At 44.5% G+C, this 20,261-nt stretch overlaps 2 protein-coding genes across 4 annotated transcripts; one reads left to right on the plus strand and one right to left on the minus strand.

Annotated features, from left to right (window-relative positions):
• The first annotated feature begins 517 nt into the window (after positions 1-517).
• On the plus strand, positions 518-4,150 carry LOC108934139 (zinc finger protein 664-like). The gene is made up of 2 exons (XM_029251122.1): positions 518-674; positions 3,015-4,150. The coding sequence occupies exons 1-2, from the start codon at positions 518-520 to the stop codon at positions 4,148-4,150; spliced, it is 1,293 nt and encodes a 430-aa protein (XP_029106955.1).
• A 1,341-nt stretch (positions 4,151-5,491) lies between these two features.
• dpp3 (dipeptidyl-peptidase 3) lies at positions 5,492-14,361 on the minus strand. 3 transcript variants are annotated; one of them, XM_018751547.2, is made up of 19 exons: positions 14,013-14,361; positions 13,871-13,923; positions 12,038-12,349; positions 11,725-11,814; positions 11,491-11,628; positions 11,155-11,229; positions 10,958-11,051; positions 10,596-10,726; positions 10,306-10,436; positions 9,658-9,716; positions 9,197-9,391; positions 8,818-8,930; positions 8,621-8,713; positions 8,287-8,349; positions 7,989-8,113; positions 7,784-7,904; positions 7,434-7,613; positions 6,830-6,992; positions 5,492-6,705 (listed from the first exon to the last, which is right to left on the minus strand). In XM_018751547.2, exons 3-19 carry the CDS (start codon positions 12,305-12,307, stop codon positions 6,563-6,565), a joined length of 2,184 nt encoding a protein of 727 aa, XP_018607063.1. In that variant the 5' UTR covers positions 12,308-12,349; positions 13,871-13,923; positions 14,013-14,361; the 3' UTR covers positions 5,492-6,562. The 3 variants fall into 3 exon arrangements, with proteins under 3 accessions (XP_018607063.1, XP_018607062.1, XP_018607064.1); XM_018751546.2 differs by having other exon boundaries at positions 13,871-14,361; XM_018751548.2 differs by lacking the exons at positions 13,871-13,923; positions 14,013-14,361 and adding an exon at positions 13,333-13,459.
• Between the last annotated feature and the right edge of the window lie 5,900 nt (positions 14,362-20,261).

The raw sequence follows: 20,261 nt of genomic DNA on the forward strand, positions 1-20,261 counted from the left end.
TGCCAGGTTAGGCTCTGGCTCCCTGCAGCCCTGTATGGGACAAGCGGTTCAGACTCTGTGTGTGTGTGTGCGTGTGTGGTTTTGTTCCCGCAATAGGGAACTCGTGCATTTCCACGTGTCAGAAGATTTGCTGAAATGTGCAAAAGTATTTCCTTTATATAGACGAAGGAGGTGTTAGTTGTCCTGGGAACTAATCAGTCATCTCCCTGCTTTAACATCACTGGGTTTGGCGTGACAGCAAACGTCAAGTTTAGAAACACAACAGCAGCAAAGAGAGACTAGTTGTGATCTCAGACACTCAAGCAGGGGAGCCCAACATGGAAAAGTACTGGAAAAGTGAGCAAGATGTGAAATATTATGGTTTTCTATTTCTAACCTGCTGGTCAAACATCAACCCCGCTCTGCGTGCCTTTTCAGCGCAAAGGTTCCTCTTACTTTACGAGTAGCGCCTCGCCAGCGGCGGCACAGCACTGCCATCGCAGCTCCGGATCTGAGCGCCGCGGCCACGGAGGGCAGCATGGAAACGGCCCAAATCAAAGAGGAGAAGGTGGATGTCGAGCTGACTGCTCCCCCCAGGGAGTCGGAGGAGCTACGCATGAGCAGGGTTCAGGTAAAGACAGAGAACATGGAGCAAATGTTGGACCATGTGAAGTTGGAGGAAGAGAAACATGCAGGTAGGGGACACGGCTCCCGTGTAACGTCACTGCTGCTCTGGTTCCAGGCTCAGCAGGCGAACGTGTTTCTGTGATCCACTTGTGTGTCTGGTAACATACTGTGATCTTCTGTGCACTTTGGGTATCTGGTGCAATCATACATACGTACAGTACATACACACATACACACATACACGCCATACACAGCGCTGTGGAAAAAGTACTTGTCCCTGTCCAGTCTTCTCCATGATTACATCTTGTTGTTACGCAGCTACTCGTGAGATTTACACCGGTTTACATGGCAGCGTGTGGCAAATTGTCCGTAGTCAAGAATCACGTCTCCATCAAAATCTCTCCCAGTCCTCTATTCCTTAGTGTGTAAAATAAACAAATGTGCAACAAGAATTGCTTCTTGACATTCATCAGCCTAATTTAGGAGTAGAGTGAGCTGTTCGATCCAGTCTTGGTCCAGGCTTGATTTAAGGCAACCTGGTCCAATATAAATATCAACTACTGAAATGAGAGATTCACAGAAGCATGTGATACCAAAATTTCTGAACATCTCTAGAGTAAAGCTTCTGATACCTCTCAGCGTAGACAGGGTTACACAGCCATTTCTAAGAAGCTCTCTGAACCTTAACTGAACCATCACACAACATAGAAGGTCTGAAACAGTGGTGAACGTACCTAGGAGAGGTCCTTCTCGCCGTGTACAAGGCAAAAAATGATTCATGTGTGCAGAAGAACCCCAGAACAATATCCAAGGAATTGTAAGCCTTTCTTACCTGAGCTTGTCAGTAATCACGACTCCACAATAACAAAGACTCTACAGAAATGGGTTACACTGCAGAGACCAATGTGCATTAGAAGTGAACATCAACGGTCATGCATATTTGCTAAAAAAAAAAAAACACTTGGATGTCTTCGAGACTCCAGGGAGAGTATTCTGTGGATTGATGAATAAGAAGAACTATATATTGGGTGACATGGGCCCTATTAGAGCTGGAAGAAACCAAATATGGTAATTCAGAGTAAGAACCTTCTGTGAACAGTGAAGCACAAGGGTGATCGAGATATGTTTTGCGATCAGAAGACCCGGGCACCTTACCGCCATTGAAGAAACCAGGACTCCTCCTTTATATTAGAAAACACTAAAAAGAATGTCAGTCCAGAATGTCCATGAGTTGAAGCTGAAGACCTGCTGGGTCATGGATCAGAACTGCAGAAAAGAAAAAACAAAATTATGGAACGACCAAGTCCAAGTCCTGAGAGCTACATTGATTGAGTTGTAAGACCTGAAAAAACCTGCAAATGTTGCAGAGCTTAAGTAGTTCTGCATGGACAACTGGACCAGAATTCCTCGGTAGCAATGTGAGACCATGTTAAAGAGCTACAGGAAGCATTTGGTTGCAGTCATTGCAGCTAAAGGTGGTGCAACCAGTTCTTGACTGTGAAGGGGCAACTACTGTTTCGCACCTGTCATTGCAATATCGTTGTCGGCATAAAAAACATCCTCGCTTTTTCTCTCTCCAGCTCAATTCATACACTGCTAGACGTGACAAAAAAGATCTGATTAAATTTAATGTGTAAAGAGGCAAAAATAAAATTGGAAAGAGCACAAATACTTTTCCAGAACACTCTCTATATGTACTGTTTCACCTGAAAGTATGTGCACCCTAGTCGTGAAAATGAATGAATGGCTATGATTTACACCCTGACTCTACTTACCTACTTGGTTTAGCCAGTGAAAGTTGGGCTTCACTTATTTTTACACCTGCACTACTTGCGTATTTCTACTACACACACGATTTCCTCTAAAGCAACATATGGAATTGGTCATTACACACATATTATACACGTGAGAAACACTGATTCTCATTAAATAACCGTTTCGTGATAAAACTAACGGAAGCGAGGGTTCACATACTTTCGACCAGCACTGTATGAAGGAGAAACAAGGTGTGAGCCACTGTGAAACGTTACCTGACAATCCAATGCCCTCCTGTCTGTGCCCTCACAGAGCCCCAGGAAACACTTACAGCTTTCCTTAAAAGTGAACCCTTTGGGGTTAAAGACGAGCAGAGGCCAGGAGATGACTTGAACAAAGCAGGAAGACCTCCATCTCAGAACACTTGTAAGAAAAACTCATTTCCTGCATCTGGTCTTTTTATGAATCGTGCCCTGGAGAACGTGGGCTTCAGGAAGTGTCACACATAGTGGGACGTTTAGCCAAACGGGCATTTATTCAGCAGCAGAACGAAATGAATGTTGTGGGTGGATAAAGGTCAGTAAAAACGAGGAAAGCCATGTGGAGTCACGAACGATCGGAATAAACCGCACTCCCTTGATGTCCCTTGACAGCGATACAGCAAGACCCGCAGCATCAAGCTTCTACTTTGGCACCTGCCAACACGGAGCAGCAGGAGGGTGTTTGGTCCTCGAGTTTACAGCTTCCTTCATCAGCGCATCGGGAAGAGAGGGTCGCGACGGACCCAGCCCGGGCGCCGGTCCTGCCGTACACGTGCGCCGAGTGCGGTAAGGCCTTTGGGCGCAAGGCCTACCTGCGCAGGCACCAGCGCCTGCACTCGGGCCTCACGGCCTATCGCTGCAGCCTGTGCGACAAGAGTTTCAAGGACGCGGCGGCGCTACGCATCCACTGGCGTACGCACACCAAGGAGACACCCTACCAGTGCGCCGAGTGCGGCAAGAGCTTCACGCAGCTGGGCAGCCTGAAGGCCCATCATCGCGTGCACACCGGCGAGAACCCCTACACCTGCACCACCTGCGGACGCAGCTTCAACCAGCTGGGCAACCTGCGGCAGCACGGGCGCATCCACTCCGGCGAGAGACCCTTCGTTTGCCGCGACTGTGGCAAGAGCTTCCTGTGGCGCCGCCAGCTGGAGACGCACAAGCGCATCCACTCGGGGGAGATGCCGTACACCTGCCCCACCTGCGGCAGGGGCTTCCGCCAGGCTAGTGGGCTGGCCAGGCACCGGCGCAGGCACTCGCAGGAAACGCCCTACAGGTGCGCCGACTGCGGCCGCGGCTTCCGCAGCTCGGGCGGCCTGCGCAAGCACCAGCGCGTGCACTCGGGCGAGACGCCGTATCACTGCGGCCAGTGCGGCAAGCAGTTCAGGAGACTGCGCTCGCTGACGCTGCACGGGCGCGTGCACAGCGGCGAGAGGCCCTACGTGTGCACGCATCCTCAGTGCACCAAGAGCTTCAAGCAGCTGGAGCAGCTCAAGGTGCACCTGCGCACGCACACCAAGGAGACCCCGTACCGCTGCAGCGAGTGCGGCCGCTGCTTCAGCCAGCTGGGGAGCCTGCGGACGCACCAGCGCACCCACAGCGGCGAGCGCCCTTACCGCTGCACTCGGCCGCACTGCAGCCGCGGCTTCCACAAGCCGGAGCAGCTCGCCGCTCACCTGGGTGCGCACAGGGACCCTGCGGGAGGTGGGGACTGTCCCAACGCTGACACCGACACGGCGTTTTACTGAAGAAACGGCAGGGAGCAGCTGGAAGGAGAACTGCAGCCTTGCATGTCGTTGACTTTGACCGTCTGAGGTCGGAACACATGAACTTTCATTTTAAGTTGCCCCGGCTTTGCACGCGTCATTTTCCCCACCCATTTTCTGGCTGCATGTTATGAGGAGGGAAAATAAGAACCTCAACACTTGTTCGCTTGCTGTGGCCTTGACTGAAAATTTCTGGCATTTCAGGATTCCAGTCGAAATGCTTTTTTTCTGAAAATACTTGATTGCTTAAAAAAATTACGCTGGTTTTATTGAAATTTCTTATGCCCAAGTCTGTGGTTCTCGGAAGTGCAAGCACCATTCGAAGGTCCTCCCCATTTTTTATTCACCTTTCTCGCTCTTCATATGTAAAATAGTCGTACACGACCTTCATTTGGCCAAGAAAATAAATTTGTCCAAAGTAAATGCAGAGTACATATTAATGCAGTTATGCATGTCTTGGCGTGACTAAAATACTGATTTGTTACATCAACTGTCAAATATTTACTTGTAAAAATTTCTCACCCTTTAAATGAAGTAGGTTTTTAATGGTCTGCCTTGAATATTCCACCTGGACATAACATTTCAGCATTTCTTTATTGTCTGTATAACCATAAAGCACTTTAACTGCAATTTAACTACTGCCCTGTGTAATGAAATACACTAAGTTCCAATTTTGCGATATACCGTCAAGAAGTTCTAGGACTACAGTAGCTGATGTGACACCCCTTTGATTACGGTAGAGTTGTTAGATGACCATTACATGTCACACACGTGCTGATGACTTGGCGACACTACTTTCCAAAGCGACAGTGAGAAACCGCCACAGTGGGATTCAGTCTGGGGTCCCTCGAGTCCAAGGGCAGCACCTCTAACACTACACTACATGGTGCCCCCAGGACTTATTTACTGTACTGTGTATCTCAAGTAGAAGCTGATGTTCTAAATTAGATCGGTAACGTCGCGCTAGGCTTGACGTGCAGGTGCTTCAGGAAAAGGTTCCCTCGGATTCAGAGCATTATTTTTGCTGAATTTTCGCCATGGATCAATAAAGTATCTACTTATTTAACTGGATGGCCCATCAACAAAGCTAACCGTCAATCCCATATACCATGTAACTGTATATTTCCATACTTTACAATTAATATCACTATTTATTTGAATGAACCACTTCCAAAACTTCCAAATGTTTTTACAGAAACTGAAGTTATAGTATTCTGAATGTCTGGAAGTGCTTGAAAATGTGAAATGCCTTGCATGCAAACTCTTGTGTATGACAACCTTGAATGGGTCCAATAAAAGCATAAATGTAACACCACTTGGAGGAAAAAACACTTTATTTTGGTCTGAGCTAGCCCCTTAAACCGTTTATCAGATCGGAAAACATTATGATGCCGCACAGGAAAACAACCTGATTTGAAAGTCTTAATTAGCATGCAACAAGTGCTCACGCACTGACCCTAAACATACCAAAACACATTCCATACTGCACAGCCCTACATCCCTAGAGACGGAAACATTGGAGCAACCATTTCCTGAAACTGTTTAAGAGAAGACATTGTTTTTTTAGGGCTCTGATTTTTTTTTTTTTTGCAACTTAATTACACTTGGCTGACCACTTTGTCTGTCCTCAATGGTGATGCCCCATTTCACATATTTTGTACACAATAGAGAAATATCTCAAATTAACTGGAGGAAACCACACTCATTATTAGTCATCCCACCAAAATACCGCATCTACTACTGTATTAAATTACTAACTGGAGTACTAAGAGTAAGCACTGGGTGCACAGTTAAGCAGGTGTACCTTACATGCCTGGAATCTTACCCACTAACCCTAAACCAATTCACGAAAACATTAGAGCCAAAACGCTCTTCAGATAACATTACCAAACTGGTCGAAGACGGAGCGAGGCAGTTTGGTTGAGAAAACAATAAAATTGACTGTACCTTACTGTGACTTTATGGTGCCATTGTTGGTGTTCATGTTAAATATTTCTTTAGAGGCTTGCGCTTAGTTTAGAAAGTCAGACACACACCATTTCTGTTTTTCCATTGTGAATGTGGGCTACATGTTCTCCACTGCAATGGGGGGTTGTGTGCGATTAAATGTAACTCAGAGCAGTGCTGTGCTCTGACCAAGCATTCATTTCAAGATCAATGATTAATGAAAAAAACAGAAGCCTGCAATTTAATCCAGACTTTTACATAATCTTGAGAAATTGTTAACAGGTGTTGTTGGATTTGCATGAGTGAGGAGTTCAGGTATGAAAGTGTAGAAGTTTCCATCACGGTGATCATTAATCCAGAGTGTGGTGGTCTTGCACGTGCCACAGTGTAGTACTGTGTTTCAGAGGATCGCAGCACACCAACATGTGTCGGGGGGGGGGGGGGGGTTCAGCACCAGCAGGAGGCGTCTTGCTTGCTTAGTTCCAGCAGCTGGGACTCAACCTCCTCAGCATCTTCAGGGAACTTCTCGGCAAAGGAGCGGATCAGCCCTGTGGCGCTGCCCTCGTACTCCACCAACTCCACGGTCTCGCCTTCAGGACACACAGGGAGCAGCACAGCAGTGTTTCAACTCCTCATAGAAACAATTTAACTTTTAGTAAGTTTTACAGGGAAAATGTCTCGGACATAAATTGGAGGTGAGTGCTAAAGACTGACCGTTGATCCGAGTGTTGGCCTGAACAAACATTTTGCGCTCTTCCTTCCGCAGAAGCACAGTCTCTCGCAAACGCAGGAAGTCATGTGACCCCGAGGAGGTTACGGCTGAGTAGCGGTCATAGAGTGCTCTACCCCCATCCACATCGGCCGTTGACTTATGAACCTGTGAGACACACAACGTTATGGAATCTCAAAGGACTGCACAGCAGCATGAGAACAAGGTCTAAGTACTCGGCCTCTCCGGGTACATTTACATTTATCGGATACCTTTCTCCAAAACAACGTACATCTCATAGAAAATAAAATTTGTGCATTACCTTAGGAAAAACAGATGTGTGACTCTGAAGTACAGTTTCCTTCACCATATGCACTAACGTTTATCACACAAATAGCTGCATAAAACTTTACTAGAATATCACCGATTCCTAATCACCTTCCTAGTAGTTTTTTTTTTTTTTTTGTTTCTGAGATACATATAAACAGATACAACCATTACTAACTAACAGCAACGTGGCTCAAGCACTGTTGACCGACTAACTGATTTGACAATGGAAAACTACAGTTAAACAGTTATCTTAATCCCATGCCTTTGACATCCCTTCACCTGCAGTTTGCAGAGGAACCTCTGGATGGCACTTTTGCCCACAGTGTGAATCTTTGCACGGTCCAGGGTGATAAGGGCATCGGGCCGCCCATCTGCTCCGGTGGTCTCCTGCAGCGTGACCAGGCCTTCTCCAGTCTCAAGCAGCACGCGCAAGATGACAAAACGTGCCTGCATATGGGCCTGAAATATGCACAAGAAAACAGCTGAGAAGGAGCTGTGCTGTTGGACCCTTGAACCAGGAAACAGCTCTGAATTAATATGTGTAAAGAGAACACAAAGCTGGCAGAATGAGAGCAAGTGGAAACCTAAAAACCCAGACAAGTGACACACAGCCCCACTATCACACTCACCTGTCTCCAGCTTTGGCTGTCTGGGGTGTAGAACTCGAGGCCCAGGAGGCCAGCACGCACCATGGTGAGCCAGTTCACATACACCACGTCCTCTGCGTCCTCACCCTCGTGCCCAAATATGCTGCAAGAAGAAAGAAGCCATGCGGCAGCTGCAGAACCCGACCTTGCATGTCCTCCGACGGCAGTCAGAGAGTCCGACCCTCACCTGAGCACCTGCTTGTTAAGGCACAAGTAGAGTCCGACGCACTCGGCTCTGCACTCCTCGTAGGAAGACGCAATAGTAGAAAACTTGCTGTCCCACGTCTCGTTTCCTTTGTACCAGCTGGATATCTGGGAGAGGAGAACCACAACGTGGAATCATTGCAAAATGTGGCTCAGCAGGCAAGCGCAAACTCGGATTTAAGGGGACTGACTAGAACTCATAGGATAACTTGAAAACCCCCTCGATGTAAAAATGGAACGATTGAGACGGCTTGTGACCAAATGGAGAGAGATACACTCACCAGTTCTCCAGTCTCAGGATTGCGGACGTTTTGCCGTTCAAAGTTGAAATTTCCCTTCTCGTCCTGAACGGTGCGTAACACAGAGAGTAAGTCAATGCTTGGAATATTCAGTCATTTCATATTTTTTTCCCAAGTTTCAGTTCAAAAATTTAACATTCCCATCCTTTCCATATCCGTTTGTCAGTTAAATGAAAAGGCAAAACTAATTACTGCAAAATGTGTTGAAGTACAAAGTGGAAGTGACCTGGCTGTCACACAGATAATCCAGTGGAGTGGATTTACACGTGCACTTTACGTGTCTTTTTATTTTGTTTGCACAGTCGAACCCACTGACCTGAACAAAGAGCTTTCCGCTGCCATGGCCCAGCAGCTCGTGGAGTCCCACCTGAACTTCAAAAGATGGACCTTTCCACTTGATGTACAAGTCCTACGGAAGGAGACAAAACACGCTTGTTTCAAACAAAGGGGAGACAAGGGCACAAGCAAAGAGGTGCACACAGAGGGCTAAAACCATGGCAGAAACAAAAGTACCTTGTCCTTCTCATCCAAGAAGGTGAGTTTCTCTTTCTGTGTTGCGTAGGCCACAGCAAGAACATTTCCCAGCGACACATTCTTGAAGCCCTCCGTTTGTCGGATATCATCATCTGAATGGCAAAATGCTGATTATTGTCACTGCCTTTGCCTCTGAACTAACGCAGTAAATGAACTCTCCTCAAGACCTTTGAATGCCCAAAAGCTGCAGTTTACCATTCGGGAATGTAGTTTACCCTTGAGGTTCGACACATCTAGTTATCAAATAGCACATTTTTTCAGTTTCGTTCATTTGGTGGAATGCTGCCGCCTTCCCCGGCTGATGTTCAGCTGTCTGTTAAGGTAGTTACGTCGACACCAAGCACCAGCCAGGACTCACAGTTGGGAATGTTGATGCCGGCCGGAATGCCACTGCCGGCAAACGTCAGCACATCCAAGGACGTGAAGTCAGGTTTCAGGAAGGTGTCTTTTTCAAAAGCCGACGGCCAAGGCAGTTCTGGAAGCAGTACCTCGGCTGAGCTCACCAGCTGACCGAAACGTGCGCTCATGGCTTTGTTCACTATCGCCACAAACCCTTTTTGGGAAAGAATGCAGGACAGAACATAACACACCCAGTTATAGCAGCAACATTTAACAACAGACCATGATGTATGTAACCATGGTGACAGGTGATGCATCTGATGGCAGTAATGCCGATGAGTCACTTCATTTAAAAAAATGATTTATTTATTTATTAATTATGGGAAGCACCCATATCAGTGATGACCAACATGGGTGGTGCAGGACAGCCAGCAGAAACAGAAAACTGAACTGCGATCCCTTCAGCTTGTGATGTCGCACCTTCAAATTCTCCTCTGGATCCAAACGGGTCCCTGTAACTCTCGATGAATCCAATGTAACTGATAAACATACAGAGAAACAGGAGTACTATCAGTTCTTCAAACACAGAAACTGAATGAACAAAGGAAAAAATATAGTTAAGTGTTTTACTATTATATTTATTTATTTAGCTGTGGCTTTTTTTCCAAAAGCAAGTTACAATGTTAAGCCACTTACAATTATTTACCCATTTATACAGCTGGGTAATGAGTAATTTAGGGTAAGAACATTGCTCAAGGGCTCTATACCAGTAGGGGGGATTCAAACTAATAATATTCAAATTATGAATAATAAATTTAGCCACCAATTTTCTACAAAGAAACTCACAATATGCACTGAACAGTTTACGCACTAGACCACTTAGGACCTTACTTACTCACTTATACAGCTGGGAAATTCTTAAAGGAGTAATTCAGGGTGAGTACCTTGTTTAAAGAATTACAGCAGGAGATTTAAATCTATGTCCTTCAGCTGTAAGGCAATGCCACTTGCTGCTCCTAAAAAGTTCACACGTGATGTAAAGGTATCACCTAAACTAACATTTTTCCACATCACGATTCAACCTGATTTCCCAAACCAAGGCACAATTGTGCAGAGTGACCTGGTTACCTCTCCACAATGGGCCCTTTGTCCTTAATCCAGTACCGGGAGCCCTCCTTGTGAGCCTCCACAGACCCGAAAGTGAAACTGCGCACATACTCCTCCAACATCCGCCGCTGGTTCTCATTGGCAGCGTATGCCTAAAAAGAGCCGAAGACATCAGTAACCAACCGAATTTGGGGGAGGGGCAACCAAAAAAAAAAAAAAAAAAAAAAAAAATGTACCGGGCTGGCTTGCCATTCAGAGCACACCCTGACTCACACCTCAGGGGCAATGGATGGGACAGTGAGAGTGCTCACCTGAGCTTTCTCCAAGTTTTCGCTCACTTTCTTCATGAGCGGAGCGTAGTCGCCTCTCCGCACTGTGAACACGGCCTCTCCAAACTCATACTTGCCACAACGAGTGTCCGTCTCTCCATCCACCACACAATCTATGTGGACAACAGCAGGCAGTCATGGTTTTCAGCTCATGCTGAAACAAATACTAGTTGTCAGGGAGAAGTACACTGCGCGACAACTCTGCTGTTACTATTGTCACCAAAGTCACAAAACAATTTAATTCTAAGCTCTCTGAGAACAAAGCAAGCGTTAAAGGCAGATTCAGATGATCAGAAAACTTTGCAATGACAGGACTGGATAGAGACACACACAAAAACACTAACCATTCTGCACAGAAGAAGCCAGGCGCACTTCATAAGAATTTTTTCCGGCGACAGCCTCTCTTTTAAACAGCCGAGTATTGTAGGCACTCAGGTTCTGAGGGAGCAGTGTGCGTTGTTAAAGCTCAGAGAAGAGAAGACAGAAATACAGAAATGTTTATGTCGGCTCTGCCTCCTATAGTCTCAAGCTGCAGATGTACCTTAGAGTCCAGAAATTTCTGGGCCAGCTCTGCATCTTCTAAGCAACAGTTCCCTGAGAAGTATGTGGTGATTCCCTATTTTAAAAAAAAAAAAAAAAAAGGAAAATCTGTAATATTACGATAAAGAAAACAGTAATGTGACTTTATAAATGACACACAATGTCATCACCCTGTGGAAGGTTTGAGTTTAGAGCAAGAAACTTGCTGTCACCCATGTGCACTCCATTGGAAAACACTTGTTCTGTACAACCTTGGTGATACATAATAAAAAGCCATGTTTACACACATCAAATGTCAGAAATCAGACATTACAGTCAAGGTGTCCAGTTTTCTAACCTTATCGCCTAGTCCTAGCTGCTTCTGCCGGTCCTCCAGAGAATAGATAAGGTCAGCACTGCTATTCCACAGAGCTTCCATCTCCGTGGGGCTGTCCTTAAAAGCCTGACTCTGCCACAACAAGGCTTTCAACTTCTCCTGTGGAGCAACAAGGAAACACACTTCATTGTGAACATGCAGCACAGTGAACCATGTACAGCTCACATGACACCCAAGAAGTGTTGACGGATGTACCTTTGAGAGGTTTGGAACAAACTTCGTATCACCAAAAGACTTGTAGTTACCCATGTTAGCGTACAGGCCAGCAGCATACACCAGGAAAGCCTGAACAAAGAAGAAAGGACGTCAAGAGACGGCAGTAGAGAACTCGTTCTGCTGCTAAATTGGCTAGTAGCTTAGGTTATGCCAGGCTCATCAGTTTGTCACCGAATACTACCTTGTACTCAAATAAAATGACGCTGTACAAGGTTCAGTGCAGGAGCCTCGAGAGCGAGTATAGTGGTGTGATCCTCAAGTGTAGATCTCTGTGTTTGTGTACTCCTCTGACCTGATACTCCTCTGGGCTGAGCCCTGCATCCATGGCAACACTCTCTAGCTGCGCAGGTGACTGCTGGCGGAAGACCCTCTGCAACAGGACGTAGATGGAGGCCGACTCAGAGGAGGTCTGGAGTAGCACGACCAAGCCTCCGTACCAGGCTGCCCGAGAGAGGTAATGAGCGTAGAGCTTCTCCTTGGGCGAGAGAAGGCGGAAAGCCTCGGCACAGTCCAGAGCTGAGATCCCAATGTCATTGGGGAGGTAATACTGGGAGTCCACCATGGTGCAGTGATGATGCTTTCTCACACTCACACAATGTAGTTGCTACAGAAAAAGAAGAAGTGTGATCAGGCAATGCAACAACTAAAAATGATGTGTATAGTTTGTATTTTGTTCTGTTCTAGCTTTAACTCTGATCATAGAGTCTTTGAAAATTCCAGAACAGCAAAAACCACAATTCAACTGATAAATCACATTAACAAACATTCAAATATATATGTTACTCAAAAGAATTAAACTAAACCGAAAAACACTAAAAAGGCCTCAAAGACTGGATACATGATTTATGCTTATTATTTCCTTATATTAAGAAAGCATCTGATCTTACAAATTATTCTTCACTTTTCTGTCTGCAGTCTCTGTTACTGTTGTTTACATGAGCTGCCACTTTTCTCCAAAGTGACTCACAATTGAATGTTAAGCTACTTACAGTTATTTACCTATTTATACAGCTGGGTAATTTTACTGGAGTAATTTAGGGTAAGAACATTGCTCAAGTACTATTGTAACTACAGCTGGAGGTGGGATCTGTTTGGGTCCAAATGAGTAAAAGAGGTGACCCCTGCCTGTATTAATTTATGCTAACAGTCTAAACAGAAGAATTAAACAAATACAGAAGAAAGTCAAACGCAAACTATATAAACAGGACGAGTTACATCGTCGGGTGTGGGCTCGTCTGTGTCTCCTGCATGAATAAAATCAAACATCGATTCGAACGCGAAACTAATTTTCACGAAAAAAAATCAGCTGCTGGTATGCTAGCAGCTAGGTAATCATTCATGACATAAACCAAGCTTCAATTTTATTAGAAAAGTCAAAAAAGTCAAGTTACGCTGCCAATATAAATGAATATTTCTCTACCTTTCCGGATCAAATAAAGACTCTAAAAAAGTGCAACGAAAACGTAGCTTAGCAACATATAGCTAGTTAGTTCGACTAAATGACAAGTTGAGCAAATTAACTTGCTAACTTCTTCTTGTGGTTCGAACAAAGAATAAAAACATGCAACAATTCAAAGACCATATTACCGCTTTGTATTTCCCTGCAGGTAATATGAATAAAATAGACAAAGTAGACGTTCAAATGTCTTCTTATAAATGATCTACTTTCTCTATTTCTCGAACTGCACTGTAACCCTTTCACCTTCACTTCCGCTTTCCATTCATTGCCAGTCCCACCTCGTGACCAATCAACTTCCGGTATTTTAATTGAAGGGTCTGTGGACCAATCGTAACAAATCCATCTTATTTTCTGTCTCTCGTATCAGTCAACGTAAGAATGACAGCGACAGTTTAAACATGGAGAGGAACGTACGAGAACTACACGTGGTGCTAAATGAACAGCCAAAGAGTGATATAACTACCAAAAAAATCCTAAGGTGTGAAATAAAGCGGAATATCCGAAGTGAAAGAAACGTCGTTGTTACAAAATTTGCAAAGACTGAGGCCCAGGGAAAGGTATTTGTTATTTGAAATGAGTGAATAAAATTATTAGTAATAATATCATAAATATGGCCATGGATCGAGAATCGAGAATTTAGTGGATATATATATAGCCGGACTGTACCTTATGAAGACGGCAGCTGAGCACACAAGCTCGACGAAACTGGACTGCGAAGCCTACGAACGTAGAACAAAGTTTCCTATTCATGTTGTGCAAAAGGATAAAAAAGTTTTTTTTTTTCTTTTCGGAAAAAACTGTTGCTTACAGTTCAAGTAGTAATTCAACAGCGGCGTACGTCATCATCCGAGACGTTGCCGCACAGCACGTGCCCGGATGACGCACAGAGGCGTCACGTCGCTGTTCGATACTTTCGCGGTGTTCCGTGTGGCGCGCGACCTCAGCGGGGGAGCTTAACGACTTCGCAGCTAAATATACTGCATGTAATGTAATGTTTAACGCCGTTTCTTGTATGTTACGGGCTTCGTGTTAAAGGATCGCGAATAAGTTATAGAGCCGTGTGCGCGTTACACCGCCTCGCCTCGCCTCGCTTCGCTTCGCTCTGCCCCCTGGTGTGAAATACTAGTCGTGCTTCTAGCTGTGTGATTTACTCATTTACCCTTTTTTCATGACATCAGTCCCTTCGATGTGTCATCGTGTCTGTTGTGTGTATGTGCACCGTGCTGTGTGTACTGTGTGAGGCTGCAACCAAACAGAATTTCCCTCTGGCATTAATAAATTTTCATTCATTCATTCATTCATTCATTCATTCATTCATTCACTCACTCACTCACTCATATTCATTCATATACTGACTTTGAGGCTTATTACCAGGGTTTTAAGCATAAACGGTGTGTGTATCTACATACTATTTTAAATCCACACTTTTGTATTATTGTTGATCATTTTAGGTGACGTTTTCATCCAGGGAAACTTAGTGCTCGGTTTGGGCAGCACACTACTAACTGTTATTTTCCCATTTACAGAATAGGGTATTTTTTCTTGAATAATGTAGGTAAGTACCTTAATAAAGGGAACTACAGCAGGATCGGAGTTTTGAAGTGAGAACCTGAAGCTCTCAAGTCAATGGCCGTAACCTTTATGCTACATACAGTATCATAATAGTGTAATACGTGAAATTATTGTTATGAAATGTACACACACAGTCTGAACTGCTTGTCCCATACGGGGTCGCGGGGAGCCGGAGCCTAACCCGGCAACTCGGGGCGTAAGGCCGGAGGGGGAGGGGACACACCCAGGACAAGGCACCCCAAGCGGGACTCGAACCCCAGACCCACCAGAGAGCAGGACCCGGTCCAACCCGCTGCGCCACCGTGCCCCCCTTATGAAATGTATAATTTGTGAAATATGTTTTTATACATTATCATTAAGCATATGCTTTTCTCTGAAGCAGTGGACAATTCAGAAAACGAATGAATGACCATGTCAACGAGCTGTTTTTTGTCACATACAGTATAATACTAAGTCCTTATACCCGTGAACACAGTTTAGACTGGAAATCTGCTCATAACTTCTTGTCTGTGTATCTCCAAAGTCACTTCTACCACCTAAGTAATAAACAGCAACATAATATATATTAAGAGAAACATATTATTATGAGAGGGGTGCAGTGGTGCAGTGGGTTGGACTGCAGTCCTGCTCTCCGGTGGGTCTGGGGTTCGAGTCCCGCTTGGGGTGCTTTGCGGCGGACTGGCGTCCCGTTCCAGGTGTGTCCCCTTAACGCCCTGTGTTGCTGGGTAGGCTCCGGTTCCCCGTGACCCTGTAAGGGACAAGCGGTTCTGAAAGTGTGTGTGTGTGTGTGTGTGTGTGTGTATTATTATGATTAATTTGCTAGATAGGTTTTCTAAAAATGTCACAGATAAAAAATACACACACACACACACACACATTTTCAGAACCGCTTGTCCCATACGGGGTCACGGGGAACCGGAGCCTACCCGGCAACACAGGGCGTAAGGCCGGAGGGGGAGGGGACACACCCAGGACGGGACGCCAGTCCGTCGCAAGGCACCCCAAGCAGGACTCGAACCCCAGACCCACCAGAGAGCAGGACCCGGTCCAACCCACTGCACCACCCCGCCCCCTATCATAAAAAATACAAAACATTGTAAAACATTTTAATGGTTTTATCAACTCTGAGCTACTTTAAAAGTGAAACTAATTCAATTGACTGCAAATAAAAATACTTTGTCTCCTCTGTTCAATACTGAGTGCTGACAGATTCATCCCACAAACAGGTGGGATATTTTTCGTCTTGTTATTGATCTCCAGCACTCATGGACAGCAGAGACGAGCTGTGAAAACAGTGGAAGACTTCTAATTGTACTACTAACAGAAAATTAAGGCAACACCTAGTGAAAAAATTATCTTAAATTATTATTGCAGAAAATGCTTGGATATTAGAAGATTCGTAACAACCATCTTTTAACACAAATTTTATGACTTATTTGTTTAATACTTTGTTATTATTTGTGCAATAAAATTTGAACATTAATCCTAGTGATGGAGTGGAGAAGCTTTAGTTCCTTCAAAGTTTTTTCTTTAAACTAGTAATCTACAAATAACATGTCTAAAGATATTGTAGCAAGAGAGCAGACAAATGACATGACCCCGGCAAACATAAATAGTGAATAGTTGCCATACTCCCACAGTGCAATCACATTCTTTTTTTTTGTACAGTAATTAGAGCAAAACACAAACATGCCCTGCTGTTCCCTCTAGATTTGAGCTAAATGATCATAAACAGACAAGAAAAATATATTTTTTTGACTGGTCTTAATTACTGCTACTTTTAAATTCATCCATCTTAAAATATATTCTGAAAGTTGAGATTTATTTATTCATGGATGCTTTTGTTTGCCCAAAAGTTTGATTTCGTTTTCTTCCTTTACAGTAAAAAACTCTTTTCCTGAGTTCATTTTTCAACATGTCTCCACTGTGACTCTTTATCCAAAAATTTGTTATTTTCAGCAACCAAACTAAAGAGTATTTTCTTCTTTGTTATCCTTGTTAAAATCCTTTAACACACATACACATTTTATGCTGAAGTTAAGATGATATCTATGGAAAAATCATTTAAAATAATTTAAATATTATTTTACTAATTTGTCTCGCAGTGTCTGTAGTGGGAAAAAAGAGTATTCTACTCATAACTTCCTTGACGATATTTGCAAATTTTGTTATGGCTGCCGTTTATCTTGTATGGCAGTGGATATATTCCGTATTAGGGGGTGCGGTGGTGCAGTGGGTTGGACCGCAGTCCTGCTCTCTGGTGGGTCTGGGGTTCAAGTCCCGCTTGGGGTGCCTTGCGGCGGACTGGCGTCCCGTCCCGGGTGTGTCCCCTTCCCCCTCCGGCCTTACGCCCTGTGTTGCCGGGTAGGCTCCGGTTCCCTGTGACCCCGTAAGGGACGAGCGGTTCTGAGAGTGTGTGTGTGTGTGTGTGTGTGTGTGTGTGTGTGTGTGTGTGTGTGTGTGTGTGTGTGTGTGTGTGTGTATATATATTCCGTATTATGCACAAGGATACATCAATTTAAATTATAACTAGATAACCTGATGACGCAGCAGACACTGCTGGTGCCTTGCAGGTTCTGGCACTGCGTTCATGTATCCATGTAGGAAAGAGATGAGGGACATTCGACCCAGAAAAACAGGTGAAAGAGCATAAGACAATGAGCATGTCCGCTCTTGTAGAAATGACAAGACCCCCGTTTTACAAAGTATCTGAAAAATGTGAAATGCATGATGACACAGAGAGTAATGCTGATGCCTCATGGACCTGAGATGTGGCTTGTTTGGGAAAGTTGGCAAATATGAAAAGTGATTCACATTACACATGCTGACTGTGCAGAGATCTTCCCGTCTTAGTGAACATCTTATAAAACTTGATCAAATAACTTAGGAAGCCATTTCATATTATGCACAACCTTCTAAATGAGCCGTTGTACGTTTTTCTCTCCTCTGTTGAAGTGTTTGTGGATACAGCACTGACTCCTGCTTTCGTGCCCCTTTAAATACTGGCGCTCGAAGGAGTTTCCCTAAACAGGAAATGGTCTGATTTCCATTATTAAACCACATCTCGACCACCCAGGTCTTCTTTCATCTCCGAGCCAAATGCTCCTCAATCAGAGACTTTGGTCAAGATAAGGCGAAATTGTTCCTACGTGCAGAAGACCCCTCCTCCTCCCTTCCTCTGTAAACGGGCAAACTGTAAACTAAACTGTAGGGCAGGTTGCCACAGGTCTTCACAGTTTTTCAGTTTTTCTAATATTGAGTTAATATTGTTAGAAATGGGAAAGTCTTTGTTCTTATTGACTCCTGCAGACACTCGGAGAATTCTTTTTTCCTGACTCTAAGTGCGCTGTTCCAGGATCTTTTCATGGATTCTTTCAAGTGTAAGTGAGCATAAAAGGCCCTCGTTCCTGGGCAATGAAGCAGTCACAATGATAGCTTCCGTTCCCAAAAACCCCTTATTGTCACCTGCGAAAGTTGGACTAACCTCAAATATCGAAAAGCTCAAAATGGGAAGATTCTCGTGCAAGAGTTTGCAGAGTGGAACTAAATGTCCAGCTCAGGTACGAAACATTATGATGAAAGAAGAAAGATGTTACTTTATGCTGATGTCATTAGACAAAAGGTGAAACCCCACACATATTACAGTAAGTGACAATTTATCTTTTATCAACAGTACAGTCTTGCGTACTGTTCTGTGTTGCACCAAGGTCCCCGGAGAAACGGCGTTTCGTTCAACTGTATATAAACTATATAGAGGAATGACGATAAATACAGTAATACACAGGGTAAGGTGTTAAAACCCTTGTGCTAAAATGATGGGGGCTGGACACAAACTAACCATGCCAACAGTACTCGTTTTCTTCTCAAAAACCCACTTGCACTTGAACTTGTGCCCATACATAGTGTGTAGAAACTGGTCATCGCTACCTTTCACAGTGCTATTGGTATGATGCCACATTTATGACCAGAACAGCTGCATCGATCTTGCTATGCTTGTTGCTGTGCTTCCAAATCAGAAAAACACAAGAGCAAGACACAAAACATCTCCCACAGCAACGCATCTTATCACGCCTGCAAGCGCCCCAAACCAGGCATCAGAAGCGATGTGTCCCACTTCACATTTGTTTTTTCCTGTGCAAATAATGATTTCCTTGTTATTGTGCTGTACTTTTCACGTAGCAGCACTGGTGTCCATATATATATTTTGATAGCAATTTTGCATTGGAAAGAACTGATTAGAGGTCCCATTGGAGCCCATTAGAGCACTGATGCTGGTAAAAGAGCACTCCAGTAGCACAGTCCGTGTGTTCTGGGCTTGGGGTGTCTGGCCCACCCGCACAAGGTGCAGACTGAGCAATTCATAGGCTTTGTTCAAGTTTCCATAGCAATGATGACTACAGTTCTGCTTTGACACCAAGAGCAGCTTTTGGATGTTCTGCCTGCTGAAGGGTCCCTGCCTGAGCGCAACCGTTCAGATAAGTTCCATCTCCAGTGCGGCCCAACGTAATAAATTGAATTCTCAAGTTCATATGTATGACACCAGCAAGTGGAATCAGGGAAAGACTGTTATATAATTCATACTTTCTTTACAACCAGAAATCGATGTCATTACACAACAGCTGGCTGTTCTTTCCTACGCGTGCAGTACTACAATATTTTTCCCATTTTTTCAATAACTGTTTGTACAGTTCCTAAAGTATTGCACATATTGCCATTAAAAACCATGAGCAGACCGAGTGCAGTGGTGCTGGAATATCAATGTTTCAATGTTTTCACTCTAAAGAAACTATAGCTGGAAAGAGAAATACTTCCCTGACTCTCTCTCTTCATCCCTCTCAGTGTCATTAGAGAAAACAGGGCCTGAAGCACGCAGCCCAGCCAACCACAGGAAGCTACTTTCAATAAATCACTATGGCTTGACAACTTTTTGGGATAACAAAACGCCTTTCCTCTGTCGCTGTCAGTGGTGGCCCTGCAGCAGACCTGTGAAGAGAAGCAGATGGTAGGAACAAGAGGGTGAAGTCAAGGACTCAACGCATTGGTAATCAGTAAAGATGCACTAAGTCGATGTTGGTTTTCAGCCTTCATCTTTGCATGTCTTGTTTCTAATAGTTGGTGTTTAAACGGCTGGTCAGTTTGAGATATGCTAGCAAATTATCTGGCAATTGATCCTTGGTTGAGAAGCAGCATGGTAAAAAAGGAATATAACTGCCTTCTTCCAAAGGCTACGAGTAAAGAAGAGGTTGGTGGACTGATAGAGTTTTTCCTCATGAATCAGCAGTGTGACAAGTGAGGAAGACTCCTAGAATACAAGCAAGAACCCATTTGCTGGATTTATATGGACTTTTGATCCACTTCGAAACAGTACTGACCACCAGAAAGGACAAGGTGCTTAGCTTGACTTCATGCAGCAGGTAGATTACTTTGCACGTGAAAATGCTTGTTCCATAGCTCTAGAAGTCTTTGGAAGCGACTGCAGATGTGT

The sequence above is a fragment of the Scleropages formosus genome, chromosome 4 (genome assembly GCF_900964775.1).
Source record: "Scleropages formosus chromosome 4, fSclFor1.1, whole genome shotgun sequence".
Classification (NCBI taxonomy): domain Eukaryota; kingdom Metazoa; phylum Chordata; class Actinopteri; order Osteoglossiformes; family Osteoglossidae; genus Scleropages; species Scleropages formosus.

Bases quoted from the DNA above. Each gene is read 5' to 3' on its own strand.
- LOC108934139 (XM_029251122.1), top strand. From the start codon at position 518: ATGGAAACGGCCCAAATCAAAGAGGAGAAGGTGGATGTCGAGCTGACT. The intron at 675-3,014 runs GTAGGGGACACG...GTCCCTTGACAG, and splicing joins GGAGGAAGAGAAACATGCAG to CGATACAGCAAGACCCGCAG.
- dpp3 (XM_018751546.2), bottom strand. From the start codon at position 13,954: ATGAATAGGAAACTTTGTTCTACGTTCGTAGGCTTCGCAGTCCAGTTT. The intron at 9,392-9,657 runs GTGCGACATCAC...TTTCCCAAAAAG, and splicing joins ATCCAGAGGAGAATTTGAAG to GGTTTGTGGCGATAGTGAAC. The intron at 6,706-6,829 runs GTCAGTCTTTAG...TGTGTCCTGAAG, and splicing joins GGCCAACACTCGGATCAACG to GCGAGACCGTGGAGTTGGTG.